At 51.6% G+C, this 16,713-nt stretch overlaps 1 protein-coding gene across 2 annotated transcripts in view; it reads right to left on the bottom strand.

Moving 5' to 3' along the window:
* Positions 1–16,713, bottom strand: part of LOC144932772 (nucleolar protein 4-like) — a 141,692-nt gene that overhangs the window by 89,842 nt on the left and 35,137 nt on the right. For both annotated transcript variants that reach the window (XM_078857215.1, XM_078857217.1), the window contains exons 3-4: positions 3,485–3,596; positions 1,738–1,847 (exon numbers count right to left, since the gene is read on the bottom strand). In XM_078857215.1, the coding sequence (XP_078713341.1) occupies positions 1,738–1,847; positions 3,485–3,596 (222 nt within the window). The remainder of the gene's footprint in view (positions 1–1,737; positions 1,848–3,484; positions 3,597–16,713) is intronic.

Here is a 16,713-nt window from a genome sequence, read left to right as displayed (position 1 = left end):
GGATTGCCCCTTGCCCCCACCCCTGAACTGACCCACGATTGCCCGGCGTGTGTCAGAGTATGGTCAGACAACCCCCATAACCGACACAGCATTGGGTGGTCTTCAATCCAGCAGTGGATTAACGAAGGGCTGCGAGTGAACATGGAATGCTCAGCACACGGATGGATGGATGAGAATGAACGAAAATTATGATGGCCAGGTGAGAGGGCCCATTGTGTGGGCGAGAGTCGTCGGGGTTTGGCTCGAGGGCGTAACCGCGACGGTTGTTTGTGTGCTCTGGGTGGGAGCAGCGGGGGGTGCTGGGGAGGTGGGGGCAGTGAGGGGAGGGTGCTGTTTGCGGAGAGGAGCGTTGTCAGAGACGGGATAGTAGAGGTGACCTCACAGCACCAACCCGAGCCGGTCCTGACCAGCAGTGAACGAGAGTAGGATGGGGTGATGGTGTTGGTGGAGGAGGGGGGTGGCCGGCTGGAACGGCGTGGGGAGGGGGGCATTGGTAGGGTAGGAGGCTGGTGTGGGCACAGGTTCTCTCACCACGTGCCCAATCGCTACATCGCAGTGGCCGAGCTGCCCCGCGAGTGGCAGCAGCGTCTGGTCGTAACGGGTGAGTGGTGGAGTCGTCTCGTAAGGCCGGTCACTTTTCCCAGCACGTGGTCCAGCCGTGAGTGTCAACTCGCGCGCGCGTGGGCAGCGGTTAGCTGCGAACCTCGGCGACCCGAGTTCGATTACCCGCTCACGGCCAACACCCAGTGGCCAATATCTGAACCGGTCGTGGGCCTCCCCAATGTGGTGTGTAAACATCACCGCTTGGGAGACAAACAAGGCCGGGCGTGGTGTAATTAACTCCCCACCCCCTCCTCGTGTGCCGTGGCGGTCTTCATAGGGCGTACGAGGCCCGCGAAATCATTTGGTGTGGCCCTGCCAAGGCAACCGCAGGCGGGACTCGAAATTCAATAAATCTAGGAGCAAACCTGGAAAAGCAGTTGCGAGTAGCAACATCATCAATACAAGCTAACATCACACGCCTCACGAAAGAGAAGCAGTTCCAGCCATCACATTAGGGGTGAGTTCATTAAATGTTTGACCAAATATAACAGGCTGATTTTTAAGTTGATAATTTTGTATGGCCCGTGAATGATGTTAGAAATATCCAAATGGCCCTTGGCAGAAAGAAGGTTCCCCACCCCTGGCGTAGGCACTTGCCAACAGCACTTTCCCTAGCAGTCTGTTGAAGGCTATATGGGGGACTCTTTGCTATGTGCCAGCGATAATAATTCACGGAATAATTTTCAGGACACTGCCGGATGAAGGATGAAGGGATCGCCACGCCATATCGGCTGATCGGGGGAGAAGCGGAGGGTTTGTTGACGGCCATACTTCACCGTGCTGGTCAGTGCGCTGTGCTAAGCGCGGGGAAGGCGGGGACGAGCGGGGTGGGTAAAGAATTGCGGTGTGAGGGGCAGTGCTCCATTTATTGACGACCTTATAGTATTCCTATAATTGTTATTTTTTTTTTTACATTTATTACATAACCTGTAATGGGACGGTTGATTCGTTCCGTGCGTCTGTATCTGTAAGGGGAGAGTTGGATGTGTAGTGGGAGGTGTGGAGGAGTGGGGGGTCTTGTTCTGAAGTCCCAGGGGGAGGGAGGGGGGCAGCGAGAGCCCTGAGTGTGTCCGTGTGTGGAGGCAGGTGGAGGCAGGTGGAGGTGGGTGGGTGGGTGGGTGGAGGCCCCCTCACCTGTCTGTTGGCGTCCAGCAGATGCAGGCGCATGTGCTTCATGTAGGTGGTCGTGAGCGGCAGGTTGTAATCGATGTCGTCCGAGAGCAGGGCGGGCGGGTGCTCGTTTTCTGGTGAAGTTGCGGACGTCGTTGTTGGGGGGGGGGGGGGGTAGCGGGGGAGAAAAAAAGCCAAAGGGAAGAGAAGAATGAATACAGGGACTGCATTCGACATGGAGTTATCACGTTTTATAATAATCATCATCGCGGTTACAACTTGTACACGGTATTCGCTCGCTCTCGTAGAAAGGGGGCGGCCCAGATGCGGGCGAAGGCAGCAGCCAGGTTGTTGAGCTGCCACCAACAATTGCCCAAGCTCCGCGATCCTCTCTATATTAAGTTGTCTTCTCCGGTTGCTCCTGTGACGGCGTGTGCGCTCTGGGCATTACAGGGTCGCGATGATGAGAAGAGTCGTGGCAGGCTGGTGTCGAACTGCAGATGAAGAACTTTTAATTAATTCTCTGTTCGTAGGGGAAGTTCAGCGGAGCACAATAAACAATACGATGCAGGTGTGAAATACAAATTACAAAGTCATGGGAAGATCGTATCGAGGTTATTATTCCCCTTATTTACCCGGGAGAGCCTCAACGGGTGTCAACACCCTTGTTGATGAGGAGGGTCCTGACAAGTGGTTTGCAGTAATGAAAGATTAATTCGGTGTTTCCAAAAATAAGTAATTGGTCTTTTTTTATTTATTTGGCAAACTTAGAGCTCAATGCCTACACACGATGGCCCACTCTTCTTCAAATGACATCACGGAATATTCAACGTCAACTGTAGAGTGGATGGCACCGAGTATTCGATGGTTAATGCACACATCGTAGTATTACCCAGGGCGTCCTGTCGGAATCAAACCGCGATCCAGTGCAACAGGCGGCAAAACGCGCTACCGCCGGGCCACGTCACCGCCACGACAATCATTACATCGTGAAATCTGACATCACGGCGACCCCCAGAGGAGATGCGGGGTGGCCTGGTGAGTGGCGGCGCAGGGTGGCGAGTGGTGGCGTGGGGTGGTGCTGGGGTGGCGAGTGGTGGTGTGGGGTGGTGCTGGGATGGCGAGTGGTGGCGTGGGGTGGTGCTGGGTGGTGAGCGGTGGCGTGGGGTGGTGCTGGGTGGTGAGCGGTGGCGTGGGGTGGTGCTGGGTGGTGCTGGGTGGTGAGCGGTGGCGTGGGGTGGTGCTGGGTGGTGAGCGGTGGCGTGGGGTGGTGCTGGGTGACGCTGGGATGGCGAGTGGTGGCGTGGGGTGGTGCTGGGTGGTGAGTGGTGGCGTGGGGTGACGCTGGGATGGCGAGTGGTGGCGTGGGGTGGTGCTGGGTGGTGAGCGGTGGCGTGGGGTGACGCTGGGATGGCGAGTGGTGGCGTGGGGTGGTGCTGGGTGGTGAGTGGTGGCGTGGGGTGGTGCTGGGTGGTGAGCGGTGGCGTGGGGTGGTGCTGGGTGGTGAGTGGTGGTGTGGGGTGACGCTGGGATGGCGAGTGGTGGCGTGGGGTGACGCTGGGATGGCGAGTGGTGGCGTGGGGTGGTGCTGGGTGGTGCTGGGTGGTGAGTAGTGGCGTGGGGTGACGCTGGGCGGTGGTTCGGTGGCGGGGGGTGGCGCTGGGTGGCTCGGTGAGCGGTGGTGCGGGGTGACGAGCGGTGGCATGGTGGTGTGGCGCTGGGTGGCACAGGGGTGGCGCGCGGGTGGCGAGCGGTGATACTTGGGGCTCACCCTTGTGCTCGGCAGCGCGGGGGCTGAGATGCATTCGCTTCTGGCACTCGGTGCAGCTCATCAGGAACTTGGTGACGGCTTCCCGTGGGAGGAACGCGTACGTCTCCGAGATCTTAACGACGATGGCGATGGCGCCGAGGCAGAGGCGGACAGACAGACGGATTGACCGATTGACGGACGGGCACAAAGGGAAGAGCAGGCCGACAGACACGCAGACGCACGCACACGCACAGACGGGGACACACGGACAAAGACGAACGAGGAGATAAGGGATGGGCGGAGACATAGATGGAGAGGTGGACAGGTAGACACACCGAGTAAGGCACGGGCAGAAATAAACCGGTTGGGCTGCTCGACCAAGTCATTTGGAAATAAACTCTAAAAACTATAAACTGTGTTTCTTTATTTTACCAGATAAAACCCACTGAGTTTAACACGTAGGCTTTCGCGACCAGTATTCTAATTGGCGTTTTGTTAACGTGACACATTTTCTACTGATTGGCCGTGTCGGGTGGTGGAGGGTTGTGACACATTTAAACTCACGCGATCTAAACCCAAAAACCTTTATTATGAATGAAGCCCAAGGAGCTATGTAGCTCTTTTCAGAAGCGACCAGGCCACCAATGGCCAACCAAGTGGCTGATTACGTGGACATGTATAGCAGCAGCCACATACTCTAAACGCGTGATGTTGACTCTATATGTGGAGGGAAAAACCGGTGGACCTCGAAAAAAATCCATGCGACTCCAATTATACTGGCGTCAGGGATAAAATACGGTGATTGCAGAGATCTGATTCAGTTAGCGCCATGCCATTGAGTTGGTGGCCACTGTGAGATGGCTCGTGAAGTTAATCATAAATGTGTAAAAGAAAAAAAATGTACACAATTATAATTGTTGCGATGATGACAATTTCTAAAGGAACACAATTCGTACGTGCAGGGGCGTTAGTAGTGTGGATGGTATGAGGCCTGGTTAAAAACTAAACGGGGGTGGGCAGGGGGGGGGGGTGCCCTGTCCAATTGCCCTCCTCATGGCCCGGCGAATGAGGGGCCTTTCCAAGCCGTAACTCCCAGGACAGGGGCACTGCCTGTGCAGTCAACTTCTCCGCCACCGTGGTCGTCCCCCCACAGCGTCTACTCCTCGACAGCAAGGACAAAACTACCCACGATGCGTCCCATCTTGTCAGGTCTTGGAGGCTAAGCAGCCTCTAAACATGGTTCGTACTTGGATGGAGGAATCCCTGGTGGGAGGGGGGGGGGGTCCCAGGCTTGGTCTGCGAAGTGGCCAGGCGATAGCAGTGCACCAGTGGATGTTTGAATCTGTGTGGAGCTCGGACTGTGTGGGGTTTCTCCCGGTTCTCTGTTTGTCATCCCACGCCAAATCACAAATCGAATTGACCGTACATACTATTGCTGGAATCTCCCTTAATAAAATAATCCTGAGACTCAATTAGTTTTACCTCGAGTAATGAAAGACCGTTATTATTACACACACACACACACAATGTCTCAAATTAATTTAAGTCGACATTTTAAAGATATATATATAAAAATACTGGCTACTTAATTTGCACATGCAATAGTAATAATCAATTTGTCCAACATTTAAATTATTCAATGCATAAAGTTCCCCGCCGCGTCTGTTTTCGAGACAGAGTGTGGTACGAATGTGGCTTGTCAGGTGCAGTCAATCTGGGAGGCGGCCGGCTGACTCAGAGGTCAGAGGGCTGAGCTGGCACAGCCGAGACCCTGGGTTCACATCCAAGCAGTCGGCCGTGATTAAACTGGGTTCCCAAGTGCGCTGCATTTGGCTATAACGGTTGTAAATGTGATGCCACGAACCTCACTCTAATATACAGAGTGAGAGGGAAAGTGCTTCTCATATTCTCAGGTTTTTTCGGTAAAGTCACGTAGGTAAAACATTAAAAGTAATGAAAGTAAAATAAAACAAAACAAAAATAAAAATAAAATTAAAATTCACGACGTTTCGGAGGCAACACAAGTCTCCGTCATCAGGTGGGACCGTCACAGCCAGATTAGCTGCATCAAGTGAAGCAATGATTCAAAATGTAATCCCTTATAAGCAAGTTGAAGGGGGGGAGGAGAGGGGGGGGGAGTTCATCAGAATGTGGTAGCCAATGAATGGAACGTATCGGGAGGGAGGGGGGTGGGAGGGGGAGGGAGCCAACAAAACATTTGGCGACGGCTTGGACGCGGCTGCTGCGCACGCCAACACAATGGGCAGAAAGGGGGGAGGGGAGGTCTGATACACATGATAGAACAAAGGAACGAAAATGCCCATGTTTATACCAATGCAGGCTGAAAAATGAAGAGAGTACTGTTAAAAATAACTGGGGATGTTAACACTCGGTGAAGTAAATTAAAATAGTGCCTGTCAGATAAGATGGTCCAAAAAGTGTAATTAAGTCTTTTTTGCGTGGTTAATAACATCTTTCCAGTGATTACTGAGTTTGTACCCATCATCACGGTTGAAATTATGTCTGTGTTTGTATATTTGTATGGCTTCGTGTACAAACCTTTGATGGTAGCCAGGAGGCTTGCAGAGAACCTTGGTCTCGGAAAAGACAATATCATGAGAGCCCGCCGAGTTGTAGCAATGATCGGCAACGGCCGAAGAATCAGTTCTGCCGTGTTTCAGATCTGACTTGTGCTCGCGGACACGATCAGCAACATGACGTTTTGTTTCTCCAATGTAGCAATCACCACAAATGCAACTCAATTTGTAGACTCCAGGATACTGTAAGTCAGGAACGACATCCTTCACAGATGGAATCAGATCACGGATTTTATGCACTGTGCTGAATCGGACTTGGATCTTATGTTTGTTTAGAATTTTGGAGATCTTTTTGGTCACGCCTGCTATGTATGGTAACGTGATAGTTTTGGTCGGAGTTTCATGTGGTTGTTTCTGTGTGGTGGGAGAGACAGCTTGGCGGATAGTACGGTCAGAGTATCCGTTCATCCTGAGGGCCCGATGTACATGTCTTAATTCATCAGTCAGGTGGTGTTGGTCAGAAATGCCATGGGCTCTGTGGTATAGCGTTTTGATGAGAGAATTCTTTTGAGATGGGTGGTGGTGGGAATCCGGTTTCAGGTAGGAATCTGTGTGGGTGGCTTTCCTGTAGACAGAATGTCCCAAGGATCCGTCAAGCCTCCTCTTAAACAGAATATCCAAGAATGGTAGTTTACCGTCTTTCTCCACTTCCATGGTGAATCTGATAGATGGGTGTCTAGAATTGATGTGGTCCAAGAAGTGGTTCAATGCTGGGAGGCCATGTGGCCAGATGACGAAAGTGTCATCCACATATCTCTTCCACAGGGAAGGACGCAGGGTGGATGTCTGGATGGCGTCTGATTCAAACTTTTCCATGAAAATGTTGGCTATAACTGGTGACAAGGGGGAGCCCATAGGGGTACCCTCATTCTGTTTGTAGAAGGTGCCATTCCAGGTAAAATAGGTGTTGGTGAGGCAATGCCTAACCAGCGCAGGTACATCAGAATTCAATCCCTGTTGGACTAAGTCCTCAATTATTGTTAGGGTGTCCGGTACTGGGACTTTGGTAAACAAAGATACTACATCAAAGCTGACGAGAATGTCATCAGGAGATAGTACCATGTCCTTAACCATAGAGACTAATTGGGTTGAGTTGAGTACTGCCGAAGAGGTCTTGCCTGTGAAGGGGAGCAGAGTATCTGATAGAAAACGGGCTAGTTTGTACGTCGGAGAGTTTATCGTCGACGATAAACTCTCCGACGTACAAACTAGCCCGTTTTCTATCAGATACTCTGCTCCCCTTCACAGGCAAGACCTCTTCGGCAGTACTCAACTCAACCCAATTAGTCTCTATGGTTAAGGACATGGTACTATCTCCTGATGACATTCTCGTCAGCTTTGATGTAGTATCTTTGTTTACCAAAGTCCCAGTACCGGACACCCTAACAATAATTGAGGACTTAGTCCAACAGGGATTGAATTCTGATGTACCTGCGCTGGTTAGGCATTGCCTCACCAACACCTATTTTACCTGGAATGGCACCTTCTACAAACAGAATGAGGGTACCCCTATGGGCTCCCCCTTGTCACCAGTTATAGCCAACATTTTCATGGAAAAGTTTGAATCAGACGCCATCCAGACATCCACCCTGCGTCCTTCCCTGTGGAAGAGATATGTGGATGACACTTTCGTCATCTGGCCACATGGCCTCCCAGCATTGAACCACTTCTTGGACCACATCAATTCTAGACACCCATCTATCAGATTCACCATGGAAGTGGAGAAAGACGGTAAACTACCATTCTTGGATATTCTGTTTAAGAGGAGGCTTGACGGATCCTTGGGACATTCTGTCTACAGGAAAGCCACCCACACAGATTCCTACCTGAAACCGGATTCCCACCACCACCCATCTCAAAAGAATTCTCTCATCAAAACGCTATACCACAGAGCCCATGGCATTTCTGACCAACACCACCTGACTGATGAATTAAGACATGTACATCGGGCCCTCAGGATGAACGGATACTCTGACCGTACTATCCGCCAAGCTGTCTCTCCCACCACACAGAAACAACCACATGAAACTCCGACCAAAACTATCACGTTACCATACATAGCAGGCGTGACCAAAAAGATCTCCAAAATTCTAAACAAACATAAGATCCAAGTCCGATTCAGCACAGTGCATAAAATCCGTGATCTGATTCCATCTGTGAAGGATGTCGTTCCTGACTTACAGTATCCTGGAGTCTACAAATTGAGTTGCATTTGTGGTGATTGCTACATTGGAGAAACAAAACGTCATGTTGCTGATCGTGTCCGCGAGCACAAGTCAGATCTGAAACACGGCAGAACTGATTCTTCGGCCGTTGCCGATCATTGCTACAACTCGGCGGGCTCTCATGATATTGTCTTTTCCGAGACCAAGGTTCTCTGCAAGCCTCCTGGCTACCATCAAAGGTTTGTACACGAAGCCATACAAATATACAAACACAGACATAATTTCAACCGTGATGATGGGTACAAACTCAGTAATCACTGGAAAGATGTTATTAACCACGCAAAAAAGACTTAATTACACTTTTTGGACCATCTTATCTGACAGGCACTATTTTAATTTACTTCACCGAGTGTTAACATCCCCAGTTATTTTTAACAGTACTCTCTTCATTTTTCAGCCTGCATTGGTATAAACATGGGCATTTTCGTTCCTTTGTTCTATCATGTGTATCAGACCTCCCCTCCCCCCTTTCTGCCCATTGTGTTGGCGTGCGCAGCAGCCGCGTCCAAGCCGTCGCCAAATGTTTTGTTGGCTCCCTCCCCCTCCCACCCCCCTCCCTCCCGATACGTTCCATTCATTGGCTACCACATTCTGATGAACTCCCCCCCCCTCTCCTCCCCCCCTTCAACTTGCTTATAAGGGATTACATTTTGAATCATTGCTTCACTTGATGCAGCTAATCTGGCTGTGACGGTCCCACCTGATGACGGAGACTTGTGTTGCCTCCGAAACGTCGTGAATTTTATTTTTATTTTTGTTTTGTTTTATTTTACTTTCATTACTTTTAATGTTTTACCTACGTGACTTTACCGAAAAAACCTGAGAATATGAATCATTGCAGTCACGAAAGCTTCAAATCTAAAAGTGCTTCTCCCTACTCTGCATGGACGGGACATCACTTGAAGGCATTTCAGAGGTGGCTCTATGATCACCACTTCCGTGGACCGTTCTGCAAAGCGAAGGGGTCGCACTGCTCTGGGGCAAATGACGTGGCGCTGAAATTGGTGGAAGATAACCAAAAGATATATTTTTTAACGTAAAAAAGTAAATATCTGCGCCGTGAGCACAAACGACCTTTGCGTTGGACCCTTGGGGTCAGACACCGCCCCGACTGGACGTCTGTGAAAACGAGCTTCATCGCTCATCGGATTCCTCGTCCGGGATAAATAAAGATTCTGACTCTGAGACGCGGGTGGCGGAGGGACCCACCCAGCGACACGGGGCTCTCCTGCCCAGAAGCCGTCATTAACGACCCATCACTGCGTTCACATTTCCCGCGGACCTTTTGCACCAAAGACCTCAATCCCTTTCCAGTCCGTCGCGGCGTGTTTTCGTTTCTGAGTAAACCGTGCCACGGAATGCCGGGAGGGCTGCGGAGGGTGAAGCCCTCTGTCTTCATGCCAGACACACGCGGCAAGCCTTCTCCTGCGTCGCGTGGTGGTGACGTGAGCTCTGCTCACAGCTGATAATATTTTATTTTTATACAGCGTCATTCATGCTAATTGCATCCCATAACGCTGTACATTAATTATATAATACGACCAAATCCTATATACGGCCACTACCGAGCAAATGAAAACCCGACTACCAAGCAAAATTAAAAACGAATAAACAAATTTTAAAAAATGCCACCAAAACAAAAGGCGCAAACAACAAAGAAGTTATCACCGGAGAGAAATGAGTCCATGAAGTCTGCTGCACACCTGAGACCAACAATCAGCAACTTCCCAACCAAGTCGGGAAACCTTCACAGGAGGGACAGCGGTGGAGTGGCCAGAAAGTTACGACTCGGACCAATCGGTCAAATGTCCAAAATGTGCGAACTCGCTGATTAAAATATAAGCAGGCTTACAATTTCAATCGTCACCCCGAACCTCATAAAAAATAATGATGATGATGATGACGATACTCTTTTGTTCTTTCAGTAAAGTCACGTAGGTATAAAATAAATTAAATCACGACGTTTTGGGTGCAACGCAAGCGTCCGTCATCAGGTGGGACAACCACAGCTATAAAACAATTGCTGAAGTCGTGATTTAACTTATTTTATTTTATACCTACGTGCCTTTACCGAAAGAACCAAAGAGTATGGATCCATGCAGTCACGAAAACTTCAAATCTAAAATGATGATGATGATGAGCCAAATAAGTGAGAGCCCTTTGTAAATCCACTGCTGGATTAAGGTCTCCGTATGCCGTGTCGGTCATATGGCTCGTTTCACCATACTTCTCAATATGCGTCAATAGCACTGTGGCCCGAGAGAGAAACGTATGAAAGAGCAGGTACATAGAGCGGTCAGAGAGCTATACTTCACCGCACCAGTCAGTGCAAGAAGAAGGGGCCTTGACGGGTTCCGATATCGTTCGCCACCCACGGGAGCCGGGGTCAGTGATCAATCTCGCGTGGCTGGATTCCTAACGCAGAGGGCCTCCCACTGCACCACGGCTCCCTTTCCTTGACCTCATTACCTTAATTAAATTAACAAGTGGTTGAGTGGTGATTCCCGTAATTACCCAATTAAAGTTGGCTTCAAATGAGCCAAATACCGGGTTCATGGACCTTGTTTTTTTATCTTGCATTTGTTGTTGATGTTTTACCAATCTCCCCAAATGCATCCACGCGCCACTGAGTCGAATGCCGCGTTCAGGCCTCTGAAGGCAGCTGGTGGGTCGTGGATGACGACGACGATGATGATGATGGCGAGGCATTAGGGCATGGAACGCCAACGAGCCTCCAAACACCACGGCATTGTGGAATTTCCCTCTGTCGAGAGTTTCTTGTTGTTTGTTAAATCACACCTCCGTGTTCTCAGGGATGGCATTCGCACCGGCGTTTCTTTCCAGGACGCACCTCGCTGACCTTTCCTCCACTTGCGTCCCCCAGGAGCCACCGCACCTCCCTCCCTCCATGGCTGCACTTAAACAAATACCCCCCCCCCCTCGCCACACTGCACCGAGCCCAGCAACACACCTCCTCCCCAACACAGCCGTCATCAACTACAGCCTGCACCGCTCTGCTCCACTCACGCTGTGCCCGACGTTGCCGTCGGCGTCTGTGCGGGGGCCGCAGCGGCCGCGTGAGCGCTGCTAGCAGGGCCCACGGGCCGGAGGAGAGCGCCCGTCTGGGCTGCGTAGAGGAGGAGGGGTGCAGAAATCGCGCTACCAGGGCCCAGGGCTTAATTTCAGCCTTGGACTGGCCGGGTCGGTGACCTGAAAAATATTACCGCACCCGGCATACCACATCCAGTACAACCTCCTCTCGCTATGGCTGCGGGTACTACGAGTCCACGTGCCTCCCGCCTCCAGTCTATCGGCGGGCCTGAACACGCTCAGGAAATAGTGGAGCCCTGCCTCTGACACGTGGAGCTATCTGAGTGTGGCGGGCAGTCTCACGCTCTGTCTGCCCGCCCGCCCCCCCCCCCCCCCCCCCTTGACAGTGAGAGTGTCTCAGTTGTATTCCTCCTGGTTATTATATTTGCCCACTTTTTGCTGATCAACCAACCAACCAAATCCACCACCATCAACACCATGTAATTGTCTCTGTTGCTGTTAATTGTCACATCCGTGTATATATTTGTTTCGTGTGCCTTGCACAACGGAGTTTTGATATTCTCCAGGCAAGTGTGATGACAAGGTCAAGAATGAGGGCTGACAGCAACGAGGAGAACGCAATTAGCGCTCCTTACGTTGCACTGCTTAATTGAGTGAGCGTAGGGCTGTAGCAGGGGGAAATCCAATGAGAGATGGAGCGATGCAATTGGCTCGGGTGCAGGAGCGAGATGAATTGTCGTATCGCGTGACTCACGGAGAGATGGCGACGGTGAGCGGAGGCCTTCATCCAGCAGTAGATAAATCGTGGCCACTTTGTTTCATCATTTTGATCCCGATCAAGTTTGCAATAATTGCTCGAGGTTAACATAAATTTGTCTGCCGTTTGCGGAAGTGTAAAAAAAAAGGTTACGTGTAAATGTGCACTCTTAATATAATTCTTGTGGCTGATAGAACACGGTATATTGTTTTGCTGCCAGTACAATTTTACATGCGTGTGCATTTTGTTCTTCTAAATAACATAACAATTTCTGAGCATGGCGGATCTGCATAGCTCGTGTTAATATCACCCATTATAAACGCGATGTATGAAGAGAGAGAGAGAAACATAGCGAGCCAAGATTTTAATTAGAGTTTTTGGGGGGTGGGCTGATCCTAAAGTAAGGTTCGCTCTGCAAAAAAAAATATATAGCAAAGCTTGTTAGTTAAGAATATTAATAAAATAAATTATAACTGCACGATAATGAAGCGAGTCGGTGCTTTGCCACGGCCGCGCGCGGGCCTGGCTCTGCAACCAGCCTCGTTGGCTGCCCTTTGCAGACTTTGCCGCTCCCTTAATGAACACAAACAAATAAACCTGGCCGGCGAGTGATTGCTGAAGCACACGCCGCTGCTTGCTTAGCCTCGAGATGCGAGAGCGAGCGATCGCGGTGTCTCTGCGCGCGTGTGCTCGCCTCTAGCAGCACTTGCCCCGACAGTCTGTTTATACAATGCGGGGGATCTTTGTCTTTGTGTGTGTGTGGGGGTAGCCACCCAACCCCACCGAGTGCCGTTTCGAGCTTAATAGGTGCTCGCTGACAGCTCATGCCCCAAAAGCCTATTAAGACTGAAGGGGGGATCTTTGTCGATGTTGAAAAGGGCACATTTCCTGAAACGTCGCCTATTACATATTCACCGTTCAAGGCCACGCTGTTACTGAGCGTGTTGAGCTCCGTGGAGAACGGGGTTCGATTTGTGTCCACGCGCACTCCAGGACGAGCGACCCCTTCACACAATCAGGTTGCCATAGTGATCCGCGGGGCTTCTTTTGCGGGCAGCAGAGGACAGAGTTCAGCAATATCCATCATTGCGCGGTACAATCCACACTGACCATGGTGGTGAAGTATGGTCAAGTAAACCCCGCGAGCTGCAGCGGGCATGGGGAGGCCTTCATGCAGCAGTGGATCGATAAAAGGCCAGGATAGAAGTAAACGTAGATTGGCTCTGATCTGCATCTGGCGCGGTGATGATACGTTGTCGTCATTCGCACTGGGGAGACAAAGGTGGCCGGGTGTGCTGCAACGTGCCAACCCCAAATAGGTGCTCGCAGATCAATTCCCCGACCGGCACTGCTTCTCTCTGGGCTGTAGAACAAACATACGTTCGTCCATTTAGAGAGAGCGTGAGAGTGCACACGCACGCACACGCGCCCACACGCGCGCACACACACGCGCCACAATCATTAGAGAGCGGGCTAGCCAGCTGAGCTCTGGCCCAGCTGCAGGCGACCCGTGGCCTGGCTGGATATCACCAGCGGTGGAGATGGTGGGAGGAGGGCATGGGTCGAGAAGGGAGGAGGGGAGATTATTTATAGGGCGCACGGTCGGAGTGTGGGGCTGTAGTGCAGGGAAGTGCATCTCTCCACAGCTCGCGAGATGTCAGTGAATTAATACAAAATAATGCCGTTAATGGTCCGAGGTTTTATTTATTTTTTCACATTGAGTGCTTTTATTGTTAAGTTGCGTGTGTGTGTGTGTTCAAAATGTCTCGACTATGCAAACGGCCGGGCTCACAACGAGCGTTGGCGTGGCACAACCAATCATCGCACACGCCAATAAACAAAACACGCAGGACGATCGGGATTCACACAGACGGCATCTACTTGCACGTGCTCGTGTCAAGATGCTGTACACGAACAGTGGACGGAGCTACTTTCCCACGCGCTTAAAAAAACCCGAGAGGGATTTTTTTTGTTAATGCAAATTTAGCTCCCAACGTCCAGCGCCTCTCGCGTGTCTGGCCATGAGCCCCGCTCGATTTTATCTCCGAGAGAAGAGCCGAGAGTGTGCGTAGGACCACTCGGTAAGAGCAGAAACAATTCCAGGTGAAATAATTCGAAGCAGAGGGCAGTGAAATAATTCTACGCTGAAACCTGGAATTTTGATTTTAAGCTTTCGTGACTGCAAGAATTCATATTCTTTGGGTCTTTCGGTAAAGTCACGTGTTCATGTTTTTGTTCTACGTGACTTTACCGAAAGACTCAAAGAATATGAACCTGGAATTATTTGGAAACGGTGCGTTCAGAGTATTTGGCCGCTAAACATTTCCACGTGATAAGCCACTTCGTCGAGCTATTATGTGTGGCCAGGCCCCATCTGAAAAAGCGACATTGCTCAGTGGGCCTCAGCTGATCAAATGAAATAAAGGCGAGGGAGAGGTGGAAATATAGCAGTGGACTGACAGGGGACTGTAATCCAGTGTACGATTGTGCTTCGTCATGACCCGCGTGTGTATCAGAATTATCCGCTGTCGAGAGCAAATCCTCGCTGGAGATGCCTCCTGCCCTGTCATCTCTCCAGGGCGCCTAAAATGCGAAACGACACCGTGAAGCCGCTGCGCTTCGTGAGAAGTCAACCGCAATCGTCCTCTGGATGTACTGGTAACTAAAATGGGAATTGTGGAGTTTTACAACGCTGCCTCCACCACCACCGCCACCGCCGAAATACTGATGAGCACACAGAGGCGCAGGCTGCGATGACTTTGAGAGGCCGCGTGTGTTTTTGCTGCAGAGGCACGGAGGAGGAGGATGAGGAGGGGGGGGGCGAGCAAGCGGAGGGAGACGGAGCGATGCGACTGCGAACCCAAGCGCTCGAAAAAACGAGCGGCGAGGCACAGCAGAAATAACAATCCTGAAATGTTTTAATCGCGTGCCAGGTAATGAAACGTGCCTCTGCAGGTGTGAATAATTAACTTTCCATTAGCCTGAATCTACAGAGATAGTGCCTGCGTGCGTGCGCGCGCGCGCGTGCGTTTAATATCACGCAAATCTTGTCCGACAGACTCGCAGCACGCGAACACAGGAGCCCTGCCTTTCCGATCCTCCCTCCATCCGAGGGGTTTGGCCGCGAGATGATCTACTCATCGCCACAGGGCTCGGGCCCTCGGCAGCTCTTGCGAGGAGTTGTGCCACGCTGAGCCCTGTTCAAGCAGCAGCAGCGTCATCAATCCCAGTCCTCCTGGGTCGGCCTCGGCCTCCATACAAAAGAGCATGGATTTTTAAGTCTACGCGTTAAGCTGATTTCTTTTTCGTTTTGGTAACCCCCCCCCGCCAGCACCTCCTCCTCCCTCCAAGCAGAGGCAAAACTATTGAGTGTGCAAGCGGTGCAACTGCAGCAGGTCCCACGTGCTCGCTGGGCCAGGGCTACCAAGTGCCGGGGGCATCTGCTGGGGATGGTGTCGGTATTCCTGGCAGATGGGCTGTTTGTGAATAAGGGGCGCGCTGGCTGTCAATATCCTCGCAAGCGTGGCCCTCTCAGTCGCAGTGGCGATGAGAGTGCGAGGTGGAGGTGGTGGTTGTGAGCGGTAGTGTAGCGGTTAGCGCTCTGCACTACGAACCTGGCGACCCAAGTTCGATTCCCGTTCACGGCCAACACCAGTGACGATTATCTGAACCAGTCCTGGGCCTCCTCTAGGTCGACTCAACCTCAAATGAGTACCTGGTGCAGTGTGTAAACATCGCCACTGGGGAGACAAAGGCGGTCGGGTGTGGTGCTGGCCACCCACCCCCTCGTGTACCGTTCCGCCTTCATAGGTGCTCGCTAACAGCACTTGCCCCTACAGTCTGTTAAGGCTATACGGGGGATCTTTGTCTTTTTTGTGGTGGTGGTGGTGGAGCGGGAAGAGTGAACACATTGCACGTCTGGCTCCGAAAGGAGACGCCACCGATTCCCTCCCAGCTCACTCACTGCGCAAGGGGCGCTGGGGACGAGTGATGGAGCAGACGCCGGGGGAGCGTTGGACTCTGAATTCGCCAGTTAAATCAACTCTCCCACGTGTCGCCCCAACAGGGGAGGCGATGGGGGGAGCGAGAGAGGCCTGGGCAGCAGGGGTGGGAGGTGGGCAGCTTCCTGGTTCGTTTTATTTTGTGCATGCGCCTACCTCCGGCTGCGTTTACTCGTACGGCCCCTTTATCGATCCGCTGCTGGATGAGGGCCGTTGCTGCCTGGATTCGAATCCAAAATCTCAGCGCAGCCAGCTCTGACCTCTGAGCCACCCAGCCTTCCTAAGAGAAACGTTCTTAAGGGTGGGGGGGGGGGGGCCTTTCTGCCTCACCGCCTCTGACAGGCTTCGAATTGTGACTCGAGGCATCACGCTCGTGGAGTTTTGGGTTGTGAGTGTGAGCAGGCGAATGTTAAATGCCCAGATGGCTGCTGAGTTAAATTTGGGCGTCAATTCGTGGCACGAATTGACGTTAAATCACGCAGTCAAGTATTGGCGCACCTCAGTGCACCTCGCACCCCCTTCACTCTCCCCCCCACCCCGCCAGCCCACCCGGTATATTAAATTAAAGGGGCACACAGCAAGAATGTCGTAATTGCCTTGGGGGGTTTTAAGATGCTGA

Source organism: Lampetra fluviatilis, chromosome 5 (assembly GCF_964198595.1).
Source record: "Lampetra fluviatilis chromosome 5, kcLamFluv1.1, whole genome shotgun sequence".
In the NCBI taxonomy this organism is placed as follows: domain Eukaryota; kingdom Metazoa; phylum Chordata; class Hyperoartia; order Petromyzontiformes; family Petromyzontidae; genus Lampetra; species Lampetra fluviatilis.
The sequence above is the reverse complement of the archived record's forward strand: the minus strand, read 5'-3'. Positions and strand labels throughout refer to the sequence as shown.